Source organism: Corylus avellana, chromosome 2 (assembly GCF_965113065.1).
Source record: "Corylus avellana chromosome 2, dhCorAvel1.hap1.2, whole genome shotgun sequence".
Classification (NCBI taxonomy): Eukaryota; Viridiplantae; Streptophyta; class Magnoliopsida; order Fagales; family Betulaceae; genus Corylus; species Corylus avellana.
In genome coordinates this window covers 11,539,989-11,559,576 of record NC_142491.1, presented here as the reverse complement: position 1 = coordinate 11,559,576, position 19,588 = coordinate 11,539,989, and the positions used below count along the sequence as shown (strand labels likewise).

Genomic DNA, 19,588 nt, shown 5'->3' with positions numbered 1-19,588 from the left:
TACAACTATTTGAATACATGGGAAACTAACATAACTGGAAACTATATATATATACACACACACACACACACACACACACACACACGTACAACTCCAATCTACACCTAATAGGAAGTTAAATAGGTGTTTATCAACAATATGTAAAATTAAAAATTAATAATCATTTAAGCATTTACCAAATATATATAAGTGCAATAAATCAGTAAGACACAGATATTTGGTTACGAAGTAGAAACCTTTTGAAAAACTCTTCAAAAGTAAAACTACTCCGGGGCAGTCAAACCCAATAAATCACTCTACTATAGAAAGACAAAAAATTACACAATTTCAATACTTACAAAACATTTGCAGACAATCCCGTGTACTAAACTAATAACACACTTGTCCGCTACCGCAATAATTCTCCCAGAACTTCTAGAATGTTTCTTTTATGTGATCTCCTTCACCGGAACTCCGATAGGCTTTGTGCATTGTTCATGATCTGTTTTAGCTCTCTTAGCACACTTATTCTCACGTAGAATTTATATCTATTCTGTGCTTAGCAGTTTCCAATATATAAACTACAAGAGTCCCTAGTCTAACAGAATACAAACTGTGAAAATAAAACTGCATAACTTAGTCGGCGTCTGGACGAGGTCCTTTCTCGTGTGGACGCAACTAGGTTAATCACAACTAAATCAAGAAACCTGATGCGGCGCGTCCAGACTACTTGCAGACGAGCGTCTCTATAAGTCTGGAAAACCATCTCGTTCAGAATAGCTTCAGACGTCATTGCAGAAGAATGTCTCAGTGAATTTGGAATTGATGTCTCGTCCGGACATGCTTCAGACACTAATGCAAACGAATGTCTCTGTGAATCTGGAATTTGTACCTTGTCCGAATGAACTGTAGACGGGAATGTAAACAAGTCTATTTTGTCACTGAATTCGACAATTCAAAAACTAACAATAACAAAGACGAGATCAAACCATGTATAGAAGTCTAGAGAACATGTGTGACCAGTTCACAACAACATTGCCCTGCCATCTCTCGAGTCTCCTTTGCTTCTTATCATCATCATATGACTGTAAGAAGAAAACAAGAAGATCATCGATAAGAAACCGAAATCCAGCAAAACATTCTTTACATAATTAAAAGAGGCATTACTTTATCATCTAAATAATCTTATAACAAGTCTTACTAAGAAATTTCCTATCTTGAACTAATAGGTTGTAGCTAAACGTATTTTTTCAGCTCCACCTGTGCACTTATAAAATGAGGAACCCAAACTCTTTTGAAGCCATTAGCTAAACGTTTCAGGGTAATGAATTTTCCATAGCAGAAAAGTCATCGTTGGCCTGCAAACATATATAGCAAAAATGCAAGTAAGAACAATTTCTATTTTTAATATGCAGAAATCAATTTTGATCCCCATGAATCGCGGGTAAAAATTTAAGCTATGATTTAACTTTGCAACGGGATTTAGAATATTAAATAAGACCATAATTTAAGACAAAAATATGAAGTTTTACTTCCAATCTACCACAAATTCTAACTTGTAAAAGTTCTGTCTCAAATAGAACATAAATCATTAACGGAAATTGTTAATGCTTGAGAATCAGAGATTTATAATTTATAACATAAGATGCAATATGAAAATAAGAGTATCTCCCTATATACTTGATTGTGGATGGATGAATCTCAGTAATCTCAACAATTTAGAATCTAGTCAAAGTTCATAATCTTTCCAGGCTACCAAATCAACTGAAGAGAGTGAAAGAAAGAGAAAGTAGTGCATGGATGTAGACCCCATTATCTTAGTTTAAGTACCAAGAAAAGCTACCAAAATACACAAACAATTAAGTAAATTATCAAATTGCAAGTAAACAGCTGAAAGCACTAGCTAAATCAAATATTTGAAATAGTTTCAATAAATACATCCAAACACGTATACAAAGTAAATCCCAATGTAATTAACAAATAACTCCCAAACAACAAGTATTCAACAACCTCTATTTCATACTATATTGTACATCAGTCAGGAGTAATACCAAAAAAATGACCCCCCCAATTTCAGCAAGGATGACACATTCTGTAGAAGTTCCTTGCTATCCCAATGTAAAAATACCCTTCAATTTATGCATTAACAGAGGAAATTTTAGTCCCACAACTACAATCTCCATTATTTGGTTAAAAAGATTACTCTGTTCTTGAAAAGGCATTGGCTAAGTTGCAAATACTATTCAATCTTATTTGTGAATGGGAAAATGACTAGCTAGCTAGACTGTACAAACTGATAAAGCTAGAGATGTAGATTACTTGAAGTTTGTAGGAGAAAAAACTGCAACCCAATCATCCTCAAAAGGATCGGAGTTTGCAAGATTCACGGTCACTCATTCAGAGTACTCGCCCTGTACTCATATAAAGAAAAACCCACATCAAAGACTTAACTTTGTAGTTATTGAAATATCATGAACATCAAAAACTTGAATGTGATCAATCTAGATTCGACGAGAATTACATCATGACAATGTATTATTAACGTACCCAAGACTGCAGAATTATGTAGTGATTTCGACGCTTAATTCCTCCAAATTCTGCCTAGTTTAATTGTTTGAGGTGACTTCATTGCTTCCCTGGCAACTTTATATATTTCACTCTAACCAAAACTCAACTCAAAGAATCCTTCTATGCATCGACTTCCAAATCCACTTACCAAATAAATTACCACCGCATCTTTTTCTAGTTCTACTTTTAGAAGAAATATTTTTGCTTCTATTTTTTTTCTTTCTAAAAACATCAAACTTCTGAATTGAATCGAAGCATTAATTCCTCCAAATTCATTTGCACAACCTCTGTGGCGGTGAAGATCAAGCAGAAGCTGATCTTGCTCTAGCTCTCGTATGCCTCTTTCATTTGGCAATACTCCACCATTAACAACAACAACAACACGCAATTCCCACTTTTCTTCACTCACAAATGCTGAAAACGAGACAAAATAAGCCAAAATCGAAGAAAACCAAGCAGCAGAAGAAACAAAAATAAAATAAAATAAAGGTGGATACCAATTCCCATGTAGATGCCAATCTGGCTTCATCCCAACAATCAGCGCTCAATCCTCCTGCCCAGTACAGCTCGCACACCTTGGTGTAGGGGTGGGCAAGGATCTTGATGGGTGACTTGACTTTACTGTCTTTTGTTTGACATCACGCAATAGAGGAATCATGAATTCAACGCCCTAGATTTTTTGAATATGCTCCAAATCCTCTTTTTCTTTAGCTGGTTCTTCTACTTCTGCATCTGAAATTTAACAACCAAGAAATACTGAGAGAGAAAAATGAAGAAAATGATGGAGAAGGTGTGTACTTCAATTTACACAAAGGATTAAGATAAAATGATGAGTATATACCGGAATCTGGATAGTTTAATTCTAAGTTTCGAATGTGAGCAATCTTGGCCCAATCCTCACCTACTTCTCTCTCGCATCTTTGCAATAAGATGGGACACTTCTCAATTTTCAGCCTCTGCAAAGACATTAAGCTATGGATTCCTTTGGGCAGTGATGTCAAATTGGCGCATCCATTAATTACAAGCTCTTGAAGTGATGTGCAGTTGTGGATCCACTTTGGTATAGCCGTGACAGGGGTTTGACTCAAGTGGTTGACTCAAGGAGTGACAACAGACATGTTACCGCACTCTCACACTTTCTCTGAACCACTATTCAATCCCACCCAAAGCCTAAATTGAACCACTAGCTCAAAGAAGACCCCATAAAGCTCTAGCCTAAACTTAACTCCCTCCGAGTCAAGAGAGTGCATCTTTCCCTCCAATCCCATCACGGACCCAAGGAAGACCCACGAAAACTAGCTCACTCTCCAGATCAACCAAAACCTGAGATTGAAACCAAAACCCCAAAAGCATGACAATCCCAAATCAACAAAACCTGAGATTCAGACCCAGATTCAACCCATAAAGCAGAACAATCAAACCAAGATTCAACCCATAAAGCAGAGCAATCAAACCAAAAAGACTCGGATGAGAGATTGAAAAAAACCTGAGATTCAGAAGCTTGCAAGTCTAGTTGATGTTGGTATCCACTTCAAAGGAGATCATGTGGCTCTCTTATCAAATGCAATTAGGAACAATGTTTGGCTTCATGTTGCCGCTTTTGTTGTGGTATGCTTTAACATGCTTCTTCTACTTTTTCCCTGTATGGCCATAATGTTAATATTGGTACTACAACTCTCCATTTCTAAGAAGAAGGATCTCATACAGCATCGACCAGCATGATAAGAAATTTGCAATATCATGAATGGAAGAAAAACTCAAAGCTCAAACAACCATGTTAAAAGGATTGAATTAACACTCAGCCAAAGAAAGTCACAATCACTGATAAGAAAGTTTTATTTTCATTCAAACAAGTTTAAGGTTAACAAGACTTGGTGTTGACAATGCCTCTATGCCTAACATGTTAAATAAAGAGAAATCACAACCGTAAGATAATTCCACTATGAAAACTTTTTAATTCAAATTGCTAGCCAAGAACATGTTGTGGCTCAATGGATACTGAAATCAACTTAAATGCTCTCCATAATTTTGATGAAGCATCAATAAACTTGTATACTTGATTGTGGGTGGAAAAATTTGCATAATCTCAACAATTTAGAATCTGATCAAAATTTATAATCTTTCCAGGCTACCAAATCAACTCAAAGAGAGTGAAAAAACAGAGCTAGTAGTACATAGATGCAGGCCCTATTATCTTAGTTTCAGTACGAGGAAAAGCTACCAATACACACAAGCAAATAAGTTGTAATTGTTAGTGTAGAATAGAATTGAGAAGTCAGCGACTCAGAGTTAGCCAGTTTCAAGTTCCAAATCACAAGAAGTCCTAATTGTTTGTGTGTTTGCTCAAGCATTTATTGTTTTTCTATTATAACAAAAAGGAAAAGTTAATATATTATTTATTGTTTTCTATCAGGCACTAAGATTATTTGTTGGGCCTACATGTAGTTTTCTTCACTCACAAATGCAGAAGAACGAGAGCATAAAAAATATAAATAAATAAATAAAAAATCAAAGAAATCCAAACAACAGGAAAGAGAAGAAGAAAAAAAAATGGGTACCAATCCCGTGTAGAGACCAATCTGGGCTTCGTCCCACCAAACAACGCCCAATCGTCACACCATGGTATAGGGCTGGGCAAAGATCTTGATGATCCGTGACTTGATTTACTGCCTTTAGCTCGATATGACAGCAGTGAATTGGTGGGAAGAGCAAGAATAGAGGCTAATTGTTTCTCCTGATATGTGAAGAATCATGCATTCAGCGCCCTAGATTTTTTGAATATACTCCAAATCCTCTGTTTCTTCTGTTCTTTAGCTGGTTCTGCTACTTCTGCATCTGAAATTTAACAACCAAGAAATACTGAGAGGGAAAAATGAACAAAATGATGGAGAAGAAGGAAGGTGGGTACTTCAATTTACAGGAAGGATTAAGATAAAATGATGAGTATATACCTGACTCTGGATACGTTAATTTTAACTCTGGAATGTGAGCAATCTTGGCCCAATCCTCACCCGCTTCTCTCTCACATCTTTGCAGTAAGATGGGACAGTTATGAATTTTCAGCGTCTGCAAATACGTTAGGCTACGCATTCCTTCGGGCAGTGATGTCAAACTGGAGCATTCATCAATTTCCAGCACTTGAAGTGATGTGCAGTTGTGGATCCACTCTGGTATAGCCGTCAAGTTTTCACAATTTGAAATCTTGAGGCTTTGTAGAGTGGTTGCATGTTGAAGCCCCAACGGGAGAGACACCAATTTCGGAAACTCTGTAAACTCCAAAGATAGGAGGCTCTTAAGGCCTTTCCATTGCATCTCATCCTCATCATTGGCTAGCTCAAGCTCACGACAATCATAAAGAACCAGGTTTTGCAGGGCAGTGAGATGTTGTAAACCTGGGGAGAGAGAATTTAATCTATTGCACCTCACAATTTCTAAAACCTCGAGAGAAGTGAGGTTCTTCAACCACTCCTCTGGCAGAGTTTCTAGATCCTCAATGCTAAACAGTCGTATAGACTTCAATTTTGAGAGAGGAGTGGATGAAGAGGAGGCTGTTGCTGTTAACGTTGGACTTTGCGGTGTTGCCATATTCATCATCATTGTCTGTTGCAGTGGCTTTGAGCTCGCCGTCTCAAGGACCAACTCTTCTTCAAGATGTGGAAACATTGGCATGGAGGTCAACAAAGGGCAACCATAAATCTCTAATTTTGAAAGACGAGGAAAGGAAGGGAGTAAAGGATGCTCCGTTATTTCAACAAAATTATGACTATCACTATTGACCTCCACCGAAGAATCCCTCCTCCTCCACCACCCCTTGAGATTAGGGCAACGAATGAGTGTAATTTCCTTGAGAGATGGGAAAAAAAAAGAAAACTCATTGCTATCACCACTGCCTGATGATATGTACTCCAGAGCATCCATTTGGAAAAGATAAACAGCTTTGAGAGAAGGCAGTTGATTCAATGGTGGCAGATATTGGCATTTCGTAAACCCGACTAACTCAAATCTAACAAGATTTGTGAGTGACGAAAGCCAAATCGGAAGCCTTGCACCGTAATTGCCTTCTAAACGAAGCCGTTTCAGATTTGGGTGCGGTTGGAGGACTTCCAATAACACTTCATCATCAACAATATCGTCCGATCCTAATATGAAACTCCACCGTAAATCCAAAGCATCAAGATGTTGTTTCTCCTTTAAATTTGCAGCCTTACATTCTGACGTAGCATCTTTCCCGTGTCTCAGATTTTCAATAATCAACCTTCCTCTCAGGTTATTTAGTCCGTTTAGTTCTTTTAACTCACTGCTATGCCTAAAGAGAGGATCCTTGTAGACCACAAATTTTGATAAAGTCTGAAGATTAGTCAGTTGCCCCAACCCACGTGGCATATAAGCCAACTTATTACATTTTTCTATCTCAAGATGCCTGAGATTGACTAATTTTTTAATGTCTCTCAGCAATTCTTCAAGATTGTAACAAAATTCGAGTTTTAGTGTTTGCAAATTCTGCAACCTGGTTATAGAGTTGGGTAGCTTCTTAAGACCGAAATTCCAAGAAAGATCAAGATATCTTAAATGCTTCAACTTCCCAATAGAGCTGGGCAGAAAATCAAAAGTTATCCCGTCCAAAACCAACACGCGCAGTAACTTGGATGTTGAAAAAATTGCTTCAATATCTGACTCACTTCCAAATTTGACCGAACTTGAAAGATAAAGAAATGTTTGCATACTACTTGCTTTACTCAATGAGGTTGTAATTGATGAAGGATTGATATCGTAACCAACAATTGATACATGACGAGTTTTCTCTGCAACGTTTCCCTCCTTATCATCATCTAATGTGGCAATCATCGATCCTGCCACTGAAATGGCAAGATCATGCATGAGGTCATGCATTTTGCATCCAATTACGTTACCAAACTCATCAATTTCAACTTCTTGAAAGAATGATCTCCAAAGTAAATCCATAAAATACTCATTACCAACATCTTCCAAGGATGAGTTCTTGTCCGATGACTTGACAAATCCTTGTGCCATCCAAAGCAGAATCAATGTTGATTTATCAAATTGATAATCTTTTGGAAACAAACTACAGTATGCAAAGCAGCGCTTCAAATGAGAAGGAAGATGGTCATAACTCAGCTTCAGAGTTGGTACGATATCATTTTCATTCTGAGATATTTTTGAGAGTTCATTCTTATTAAAAGCCAACCAGTCTGCTTCGGAATTTTTGATGCGTAGTAAACTTCCAATTGTCCTTATGGCTAGCGGGACACCTGAACACTTTGCTAAGATCTTCCTCCCAATGGCTATGATGCTTGAATTCTCCTCCGGCTCCTGTCCTCTCTCAAATGCCATTTGCTTAAATAAAGACCATGAATCGTCTTTGTCTAAACCCCTTAAGGGATATGATTCAACAGTCCTGACAATCCTTGCAACGATTTCACTGCGGGTAGTAACTAATATTCTACTGCCGCTTGCACCACTGATAGGTCCCAAATAGATAATAGAAACACAACTAATATTTATTATAATATAAAGACAATACACGTTACAAATCTCCACTTAAGGCTGGAGTTCTACCACAATACAAATACATAACAAGATAATATGTTCTGATACCCCTAGTGGGTCCCAGTCAGAACAAGATAATACTCTACTTAGGGTGGGAGTTGAACCACAACAGAATTAGGACTCTACACAAATCATCATATCCCAACAACCCTCACTAACTAGTATTTAAAGACTATACTAAAACTACCCATTAACACACGTTCTCTATTAACATAACCCACGTTTCTCTCCACATCATGGGCAGTTAAACCCATGTTTCTCTCCACATCATGGATAGTGAGTTAGTGGCCTATCATTCCTCCCCTCTTCAGCAAGCATCTTGTCCTCAAGGTCTAACGTGAGAATTTGAAGTTGAAGGTTTGTAACCACTTTCCTGAACACGTCCCCTAGTGGCAGATGTTCCCATTGAATTAATGTCTTCACTTTCTTCATTTTTATCTTCTCCCAATTCTGCCATAACAGACCCATCTCTTTCAATTAGACAAGCTTGCACTATGTTGCATCTATGGCCATGAACAAATTTCTCATTGCAATTAAAGCACAAACCCTTTGCACGTCTCCTTTGCATCTCATCCCAAGAGATTTTCTTAACAGTTGGTACATTGGTTGGGTAGTAATTTATGGATTGCAATTTTGACTCGTTGGCCCTCCTTTGCTGACAACCTCTTGAAGGACCACCCTGCTCATACGTGCAGTATGGTTGACGGTTAACTGGTCCATGTTGTACTGAAAGAAGAGTTGAGATTTCATTTAAGGCTTCTTCAATTCTTTGCATGCGATCGGCGGAGCTAGTTGCTTCTTCCTCCAAGCGTTGAATGCCTTCCTTAACGTCATATACGTCTGCCTCCAAAGATTCAATCCTCTCACGTTTAGTAGCCATGCTCTGATACCAATTGATAGGTCCCAAATAGATAATAGAAACACAACTAATATTTATTATAATATAAAGACAATACACGTTACAAATCTCCACTTAAGGCTGGAGTTCTACCACAATACAAATACATAACAAGATAATATGTTCTGATACCCCTAGTGGGTCCCAGTCAGAACAAGATAATACTCTACTTAGGGTGGGAGTTGAACCACAACAGAATTAGGACTCTACACAAATCATCATATCCCAACAACCCTCACTAACTAGTATTTAAAGACTATACTAAAACTACCCATTAACACACGTTCTCTATTAACATAACCCACGTTTCTCTCCACATCATGGGCAGTTAAACCCATGTTTCTCTCCACATCATGGATAGTGAGTTAGTGGCCTATCATTCCTCCCCTCTTCAGCAAGCATCTTGTCCTCAAGGTCTAACGTGAGAATTTGAAGTTGAAGGTTTGTAACCACTTTCCTGAACACGTCCCCTAGTGGCAGATGTTCCCATTGAATTAATGTCTTCACTTTCTTCATTTTTATCTTCTCCCAATTCTGCCATAACAGACCCATCTCTTTCAATTAGACAAGCTTGCACTATGTTGCATCTATGGCCATGAACAAATTTCTCATTGCAATTAAAGCACAAACCCTTTGCACGTCTCCTTTGCATCTCATCCCAAGAGATTTTCTTAACAGTTGGTACATTGGTTGGGTAGTAATTTATGGATTGCAATTTTGACTCGTTGGCCCTCCTTTGCTGACAACCTCTTGAAGGACCACCCTGCTCATACGTGCAGTATGGTTGACGGTTAACTGGTCCATGTTGTACTGAAAGAAGAGTTGAGATTTCATTTAAGGCTTCTTCAATTCTTTGCATGCGATCGGCGGAGCTAGTTGCTTCTTCCTCCAAGCGTTGAATGCCTTCCTTAACGTCATATACGTCTGCCTCCAAAGATTCAATCCTCTCACGTTTAGTAGCCATGCTCTGATACCAATTGATAGGTCCCAAATAGATAATAGAAACACAACTAATATTTATTATAATATAAAGACAATACACGTTACAAATCTCCACTTAAGGCTGGAGTTCTACCACAATACAAATACATAACAAGATAATATGTTCTGATACCCCTAGTGGGTCCCAGTCAGAACAAGATAATACTCTACTTAGGGTGGGAGTTGAACCACAACAGAATTAGGACTCTACACAAATCATCATATCCCAACAACCCTCACTAACTAGTATTTAAAGACTATACTAAAACTACCCATTAACACACGTTCTCTATTAACATAACCCACGTTTCTCTCCACATCATGGGCAGTTAAACCCATGTTTCTCTCCACATCATGGATAGTGAGTTAGTGGCCTATCAACCACCCATCAACACTTGTTTCCAGCGAGACCATTTTTCTTGATCCTCATTCCACACATCATCCAATACAAGCAAGTATTTCTTTCCATCGATTATTTCTTTAAGTTTACCTATCAACGTATCCATTTCCATGGTTTCTGGTTTCTTCTTTGTTGCAGCTTCAAAAAATTTTTCAACAATATTTTTAACTTGGAAGGAATCAGAGACACACACCCACATTTTGAGCTGAAAATGTTTTTGGATTTGCTCGTCATTGATTATGAGCTGAGCCAGTGCAGTCTTCCCTAATCCACCAATGGCAACAATTGGAAGGATTGAAACATTGTCTTCAATGTTGGAGTCCAGCAGACGGTGTATAACTGCCTTCTTATCATTCTCTCGTCCTATAACTGCTTCCGCACATACATAACTATGAGTGTTATCTCTGTCCTTGTTTCCTCCTGCTCCTGTCTCCACATGGCTTAGCTTTAACTTTAAGTGGAATCTTTGCCTATTTGTGTCGATGGCATCTAACCTCTTTCTGATGGCCTTAATCTTATGGGCCATTTTAAGACGATAGACAAGCTGGTTTGAGTTGGAAAAGAAAATACGTACCTGTTTGGCCTTCTTATGATGGGTCATTACTTGCCTTCGTAGAGCTTCAGTGGAAACAACATCCAGCAAGTCATCCGCATCATAAATGGCATCTTCGAGCTTTCTGAGCCAAAGTGTGACTTGATGGTTCCCAGCAGCCTGTTGCTCCTCTGCATCCAGAAGCACAGCTTCGATTGTTGAAACGGTGTTACTCAGGCTTTGAAGCTCATTTTCGAAGCCCCAGAGAAGTCCGATCTCTTTGGCAGGCAATGAGCCTAAAGTCTCAATGATTCGCCGGGCAATGCCGAAGAGAATTTGTTCTGCCATTTTGCGAGATGATGGAGGGTGAAGGAATGCTCAAAAGGAAAAAAGCGCTCTTCAAGTATAGCAGTTGAAGGGTAGAACGAAGGAAGATGAACGTTTTGAGAAGATATACAAAGAAAAGGTCCTTTTCACCGTCACCCCACTGTGATAATGGTGAGCTTTTTTTTTCTTTTTTTTTTTTTCTTTTGGGTGTATAGATAAGAGAATTTAAACTAATTCCAATTGGGTTGAAAAGAAAAGGTCGAAACATGTCGGTGTGAACAGAGCAAACATAAAGTGGCCTGCATGAAAGTCAGGCTGTCCAAACGATAGTAGTCTACATCCAAACAGCTGCCACGCACCACTATCAAGTCTTTTTTGGAAATTTTTGTCCAGCCCTTGTTTCACACTCAAGCCTTCGGTTTGTATGACACAACATGGCGTACCATATTAGTGTTTAGCTCTGGATGAAATTCACATGGGAGTTTTTGTTTCTCTTCTCAGAAATATATGCCCACTGGAAATTTATTACCCATCCATTACCGATTATACACACATCCGTTCCCATAATTCATTATTATGATTATGAAATCCATGATCAAGAATGAATATCTCTGTCAAGGAGCAAAGGTAGCCCAAACAGGTTCTCTGTGATTTGAGCTCAACAGAAATGGCCTAAACACTAAATCCAACAACTCTAAAATAAGTACCAGTACGTAATGGGGATGTGGTTTGCTCTTTTCAGAGTTCTCAAGTTTAGATCTATTGGGTTTTGTAGGTTATTTGTTTATTTTTAACCAAAGACTTTGCACTTGCTGATGTGTCATTTCATTAGGGTGTTGTCATAGATGTTAACATGTCAAATTAGAGATACATAACATATGACAAACTATTAATTTTAACAATAAAATAATAGAAGAACCTATTTTTAATTTAAACAAAACTAAAAGATTATATTCTTGAAATCAAAAACTTAAGAATGAAATTCAAAGTAGATGAAAATCTAAAGATTAAATATAATTTTTCCCATAAATGTTTATTGAAAATTGAGTAATTTTATAAGTCCCTCTTGTGTCATTCTTGTACCCCTAAAAAAATGAGAGAGCTTTTAAAATCACCATTTGATAAAAATTCAATAATGATCAATCGCAAGTTCAATGGTGATTTAAGAGCCATATCATTCTTGGAGGAGCACAAAAGTGACTTGAAGCATTACTCTTGAAAATGAACTTTGATGTTTTTGGTTTACCAAGTGCAATCACTTCTCATTTATAAGATAAGAAACTTCATTTGACAATTTTCATCATGAGAATAACTTTTACAAGAGTACTATTATCAGTAATCTCATCAAATTTTACTCATCAAAATAATCAAAAGTACATTTTTCTCTATTTTAATTATTCACTTTTTTAGAGCATCCAAGTAGCCTCATTATTTTAACGGATCCGGCTTCTATGTGGTAGTTAGAAGCCGGATCTTACTTTAACAATCTACTTTCACTATTCGATTTAAAAAAATTAGTTTTTAAAGATTTGTTTATTCTAGCTTTCTCTAACTATTAGAGGAGAGAGAAACCGAAAAGAAAAAGAGGGACAGAGAAACCATTTTTTATTCCATTGTTGAGTAAACAATATTCGCTATTAATAGTGAGTACTATTTACTCACAATTTTTTTTTTCTTCCATCAAATTGGTGAGGTTGAAAAAGATAGTTTTAAAGTATTTTTACCAAATTGCCTAAAAAGAAAATAACAAAAAAAATTATTTTTATTGAGGCTGCTAACATAAATCAGAACTTGCTCATAAGTCATAACCCTCCAAAAAATAATGAGGACAATTCTCTAATTGATGGTGAGATGTAGTTTTTCTAGGTTTGGAATGAAGGATAAAGAATTTTTGTCAAAGAACAGGTAATACTTAGACGGATAAGAGAATTCTGTGGACGAAACGAATTTTTCTTTGTTTTTTTTTGTATAGAAAAGAGAATTTCAGCTAATTATAATTGGAAATTGGGTTGAAAAGAAATGGCATGGATATTTACAAAGTAAACAAACAATAAAGAAAGGAATGACTTTAAATAGCCTGGACCAGAATTAGCCAACTATCTTTTAGATGAATAATACCCATTAATTATTGAAAAAAAGGTGGCACATAAATCAAAATCACAATGACAGAAATGCTGTTGACAATGGAGGAAGAGTAGGGACATAGATGATAGTTCCATTCAACTAACAAAGATAAGAAGAAACTTAAGGTAGAAATATGGTGTCTACAAACATCAAGTGGCATGCATACATCAGCTATCCAAACGATTGCATGCAGCCTATGGCAAAACAGCTGCCACGCTGAAGATAATGTGAGCAAAAGTCTTACCACGTTATATATGGAATATGCCTTTCAGATAAGTGGTATAAGAGCCACAAGTTCACAGTTTTGAATTCTGAATCCGTCAAATGTATATTTTTATTTAGATTAAATATTTCACTTGTTTAATCTCACTTATTAAAATAAAGTTTGAACTCATTCAGGAGGAAGTGTGTTAAAATATTAATTAAATGATTAAATTTATATATTCTTATTAAATTTTTTTTTAAAAAAAGAAATAATAATAATAATAATAATAATTTAACATGGGCTGCCCGACTTTGAACCCCAAATTGCAATTAATTCAAAGAAACTTCTCCCTTTCGACCAACAACAACGTGACCTAAGTCTTTTTATCTTTCTTTCTTTCTATTCAATAACTCAATATGGAAAAGGAGAAAGGGGAATATGTGTAATGCTCCCAAAGTTGAATCAATTAATTCGATCAATCTTGAAAGGGTCCAAACCAATTAATTAATAATTGACTGGTAGTATCACTCTTTAACTAAAACGGAGTAAAAATATACGAAAAGTGAAAATAGATAATCTGAGATTACTACAATCATAAATATCCAAATGTATCATTAATTACAAACCTGGAACCAACCACAATATTCTATAGACATTAATAACTAACCAGGCTTGATATTGAGAGTCATTTGCTTTGCGTCTTCATCTTGGCGAACTCTCTCACTCTATACATGGGTTACTTGCTAAACCACAAATAATTGCTTAAGTCTAGACTTAGTAAGCAAATATTACCAGTTGATTATGCAATGAGCCTAGAGGTGACTGTTTGTATAATAGGAATATATATATGAAAAATATGATCTTATGATATTTTCATATATATATATATATATATATATAGAGCTCTAAGATTAGTGGTGCCCAAATGATTTTCATTGTGAACATTGCACTCACCAACACCAAAATTCACGTTTAGATTCTCAACGGCGTGAAATTCTCATGTTTTGTTTACTTTTAGGCTTTTCTCGATATATTTTTATGTGCATTTTGTTTATATTGTCCATACAATTTCAAATAAGAAATTCTAGCGTGCAGGTTTCTTTTCTTCCAAAATTTATTCACCTCACTCACACCAACTCAAATTTTTACCTCCTATTATTAGAGCATGAATACTTACTTAAAAAGTACAATTTTTACTTTGACTACTAATTTTTCGATATACAATCTAATAGATTCTTTATTCTCTTCTCTACCTTTTATATATATATATATATATGACTTCTATTTTTTTTTTTTTTTTTTTTTTTGAAATTATATTCTTACCAACACTCATTTTTTTAAACATTTATAATTTTTAACCATCATATTTTTCTATACACAATCTAATTGATTGATGTAATATAAATGTGAAATGTGTTTTGAATTTTTATGCGATAAAGTGATGAAAATTGTTTGTCAATGTGAAGAAAGAAGTTTGACTTTTTTGTTTTAGAGAAATGAGGGCAATGGTTGCCAAACATAGCCACTAGTACTAACTTGGCGGAGTGACAAATAAAGCAGGTTAATTCATAATTGATAAATCCTCGTATCAAAAGGATAGTGTTTTCCTCCAAACTAGGTTGAAAAAATTTTGTTCAATGTAGTTTGTAAAAGTGACATGTCTCAATTTTTTTAATAACATGTGAGGTGCACATGAGTTTTTAATAAAATTTATTTCAACTTTGTCCTTACTATTAAAAAAACATATGATTTTCATATGTTCAAGGGACACATGTCGATTTTATAGACTAGGTTAAACGAAATTCCTCTAACCAAGTTTGGAGGAAAACTCTATCCGTATCAAAATATGAGGTTGATAAATATGGTATAATTGAGGGAAGAGTCATTCCATTTATCAACAAGCCATTATCCTATTTGAGAAAATGGCATTTCCATTCATAAGCAAATCGATTCCAAATAAAAGAAAACTTTCAAATTAATTATCTTTATAACTCTAGAGTGAATGTGACAATAGACAAGTTTATATCACTACAGAAAAATTTGTTTTTGGGAGCGACATTTTGTCATTGCAAATGACTTGTTGCAACGAGAAGTCGTTGCTAATAAGTCTCCGCAAATGCATGGTCCCTATTGGTTATCAATGATGAAAATAGTCGTCGGTGATGACGTTTAATGGCATGTGAATACAAAGGTACTTATCCTCTCGATTTTCTGTCAACTCCTCTTTGCTTCAAATAATCCTACAAATGAAACATTACAATTACGACAGTGCAAAGTATGATCTTGATTCAAGGATGTACGACACATGATAAAATTGATATGTTAAACTTGGAGGATGGATTTCACATTAAAATCATAGAGAGTGATTAGTGCAGCCAATGTGCATACAAAACACCTTTCTTGAAGCTTAAACTTTAAATAGTTTATTCAATTCAATTCAATTCTAATTGAAATTATCTTTTGTTCTTCCTTTCCTTCTTTTGAGGAGAGCTTCTAAGCATGTGTTTTACCTCTTCCCTTGTTACCATAGAAAGATCTAAGCTAAGCATATCTACAACGATGTATTTAGCAGTTAAAATAACCTCAGCACACTTATCAAAGCACTGCACATTAATTTAACCAACTGCATGTCACCAAAGAACACAATGATCCATCCAACACAGAATATATAATGGACACAAACCTTAATCAAGGGAACAACCAGGATTAGCAACTAGACGAGCACTTTTGACTTCCTCTCTCAAAAGCTCTGTCAAACCATATACAACTTCTTTCTGCATCCAGGTAATGAATTAATCACTTACATGAAGAATAAAGCAAAGAGGTAAAAAATAAAATAAACCTAGTGTTAGGGGTGAACACCAATTTCAGATGCTCAGCGGAATTAATCTATCCCTCTTTGTGCAAATTAAATAGTAACACAATAGCAAAATAATAATCAAGCAAACCCACAAGCAAGACACCAAGATTTTTACGTGGAAAACCCTCCAATGCGAAGGTAAAAACCATGGGACCTAGTCCAGTTAAATCTTCCACTATCAACAATAATGAGTTTACAATTTGTCTTCCCTAGAGAAATATCTAGAGGTTATCACCACATCAAGAATACATGCATTCTTGGATTAAGCATAAATTCATCACCCTAAAGTGGATTCCAACAATAATAAAGAAAGATCTCACCAAGTAGGTATTAGCAACCAAGCGATTGGAGAGGAATTCCAACGATCGACACTAGTCAATACGTAGCACTCGTCGTCAGGAGCAACACTCTAAAATTGCATCAAGATCGGACCACAAACGAACCTCCAATCTCTGACGGATGTGAATAGGCAAAACCCTTTTTTTTTTCTCCTTTTTCTTTTTCTTTCTCTCCCTGCGCCGCACTGCTTCTTTTTTCTCCTGCGCGCTGCACTCTTCTTTCTTTTTCACTTTTTCTTTTGTCTCACGTCTTATATATATATAGTACACAAAGGGTTTGAAACCCTTTGTGTTTCCTGCCACGTGGGTTGGTCCCCACATAAAGAGAGACCACCCAACAAATCTCCCCTTCCCGATTATGTGGGGGGCTCCACCAAGCCCGCCGCGCTTCTACAAATTTCAAGCTTTTGCATAGGCAACGATTTAGTCATCATATCTGACCCATTATCATCAGTATGGATTTTCTCAATCTGTAACAGCTTATCCTCCAGTGCATCACGAATCCAATGACACTTAACATCGATATGTTTCGATCTAGAATGGAAAGTTGAATTCTTACTGAGATGGATGGCACTCTGACTGTCACAATAAAGCACATACCTCTATTGCTGTAAACCCAATTCTTGTAAGAACTTTTTCATCCATAACAATTCTTTAGCCGCTTCAGTGATAGCAATGTACTCTGCCTCTGTGGTAGACAAAGCAACACACTTCTGCAATCTGGACTGCCATGACACTGCTCCCCCTGAATAAGTAATCAGGTACCCTGAAATAGATTTTCTAGAATCAATATCCCCAGCCATATCTGCATCTGTAAACCCATCAAGCACCTGTTGACCACTGCCGAAGCACAAACATACTCTCGAAGTACCTCTGAGATACCTGAGAATCCATTTCACAGCTGCTCAATGTTCTTTGCCAGGATTAGAAAGGAACCGACTAACAACTCCAACTGCATGAGCGATATCAGGCCTCGTACACACCATGGCGTACATCAAGCTACCCACGGCTGATGCGTAAGGCACTTTCTTCATTTCATCTTTTTCTTTCTCACTTGTAGGACTTTGCTTTGAACTCAACTTCAAATGACTTACAAGTGTAGAGCTCACCGGTTTTGCCTTGCTCATGTTGAATCTGTCCAATACCTTCTCGATATAACTCTCTTGTGATAGCCACAATTTTCCTTTCTTCCTATCACGAGAGATCTTCATACCAAGGATATGCTTTGCGGGTCCCAAGTCTTTCATAGCAAAGGACTTACTCAATTCTTTCTTCAGTCTGTCAATTTTACTAGTGTCACGACAAACAATCAACATGCCGTCCACATATAGCAAGAGAATAATAAATTCTCCATCAGAGAATTTCTTCACAAACACACAATGATCTGCTGTAGTTCTCTCATACCCATGATCAACCATAAAAGAATCAAACTTCTTATACCACTGTCTCGGTGCCTGCTTGAGTCCGTACAAGCTCTTTTTCAACCGACACATTAAGTGTTCTTTGCCTTTAGCTGTGAACCCCTCTGGTTGCTCCATATAAATTTCCTCCTCTAAGTCACCATGAAGGAAAGCAGTCTTCACATCAAGTTGTTCGATCTCCAAATTCATTTTGGCAGCCAAACTCAAAGCAACTCTGATAGAAGACATCTTTACCACTGGTGAGAAAATTTCATCAAAATCAATGCCCTTCTTTTGACCGAACCCCTTTACAACTAGTCGCGCCTTGTACCTTGGCTGTGATCTGTTTGGTTCAATCTTGCATCTGAAGACCCATTTGTTCTTGAGTGCTCTCTTGCCCTTAGGCAGTTCCACCAAATCATATGTGTGATTCTCATGCAAGGATTTCATCTCGTCTTGCATGGCTTCTAACCATTGATTTTTCTGGTCATGTAGCATAACCTCTTGATAACTTTCTGGCTCTCCCCCATCAGAAAGTAACACATACTCATTGACTGAATACGTTCTGGAAGGCTGTCGGTTTCTGGTAGATCTTTTCAACTAAATCTCAGCGGCTGGTTCTGAAGAAGCTTGCTCTAGATGCTCTTCTGACTCCACACTATCAATTGTAGGCTCACCATTTTCACCAACTGTATCAACCTGTTCTTCTTGTACATCTCCCATGTGTTCATCATGCATCACACAAGGAGGAATAACTGGATCCAAATCAACACGGTATTCACTCAGAGACTCTGCCTTTTTCTAATCCAAGTCTTCAATGGTTTGATCTTCAAAGAATACGACATCTCTGCTTCGTATGATTTTCTTATTAACTGGATCCCACAATCTGTAACCAAACTCCTCATGCCCATAACCCATGAAGATACATTGTTTGACTTTGCTATCAAGCTTTAACCTCTCATCTCTAGGAATATGGACGAATGCCCTGCAGCCAAACACTCTCAAGTGCTCAAAAGAAACATCTTTCCCTGTCCAAACCCTTTGAGGAATGTTACCATCCAAAGGGACTGAAGGAGAAAGATTTATCAGGTCAACTGCTGTCCTCATTGCCTCACCCCAAAAATGTTTAGGCAATTTTGCATGAGAGAGCATACACCTGATTCTCTCACAGATGGTTCTGTTCATTCTCTCTGCTACGCCATTATGCTGCGGAGTCTTGGGCACAGTTTTCTCAAGCCTGATCCCATGGCTTTTGCAATACTCTTCAAACAGTCCTTTGTATTCACCACCATTGTCTGCACGGACGCATTTTAACTGCCTTCCAGTTTCTCTTTCAACCTTCATATGAAAAACTTTGAACATACCCAATACCTGATCTTTGGTTTTCAAAGCAAACACCCATACCTTT

The 19,588-nt window shown here is 36.9% G+C and overlaps 2 protein-coding genes across 2 annotated transcripts in view; both read right to left on the bottom strand.

Annotated features, from left to right (window-relative positions):
- Positions 1–277: 277 nt before the first annotated feature.
- LOC132162413 (putative disease resistance protein RGA1) overlaps positions 278–19,588 on the bottom strand; it is an 85,996-nt gene continuing 66,685 nt past the window's right edge. The window contains exons 3-7 of the mRNA XM_088513384.1: positions 2,527–2,961; positions 2,299–2,390; positions 1,181–1,337; positions 969–1,064; positions 278–885 (exon numbers count right to left, since the gene is read on the bottom strand). The gene's annotated coding sequence lies outside the window, so the exon portion shown is untranslated. The remainder of the gene's footprint in view (positions 886–968; positions 1,065–1,180; positions 1,338–2,298; positions 2,391–2,526; positions 2,962–19,588) is intronic.
- Positions 5,227–11,381, bottom strand: LOC132167718 (putative disease resistance protein RGA1). The gene is made up of 3 exons (XM_088513385.1): positions 10,380–11,381; positions 5,499–8,027; positions 5,227–5,382 (listed from the first exon to the last, which is right to left on the bottom strand). The coding sequence occupies exons 1-3, from the start codon at positions 11,272–11,274 to the stop codon at positions 5,297–5,299; spliced, it is 3,510 nt and encodes a 1,169-aa protein (XP_088369511.1). The 5' UTR covers positions 11,275–11,381; the 3' UTR covers positions 5,227–5,296.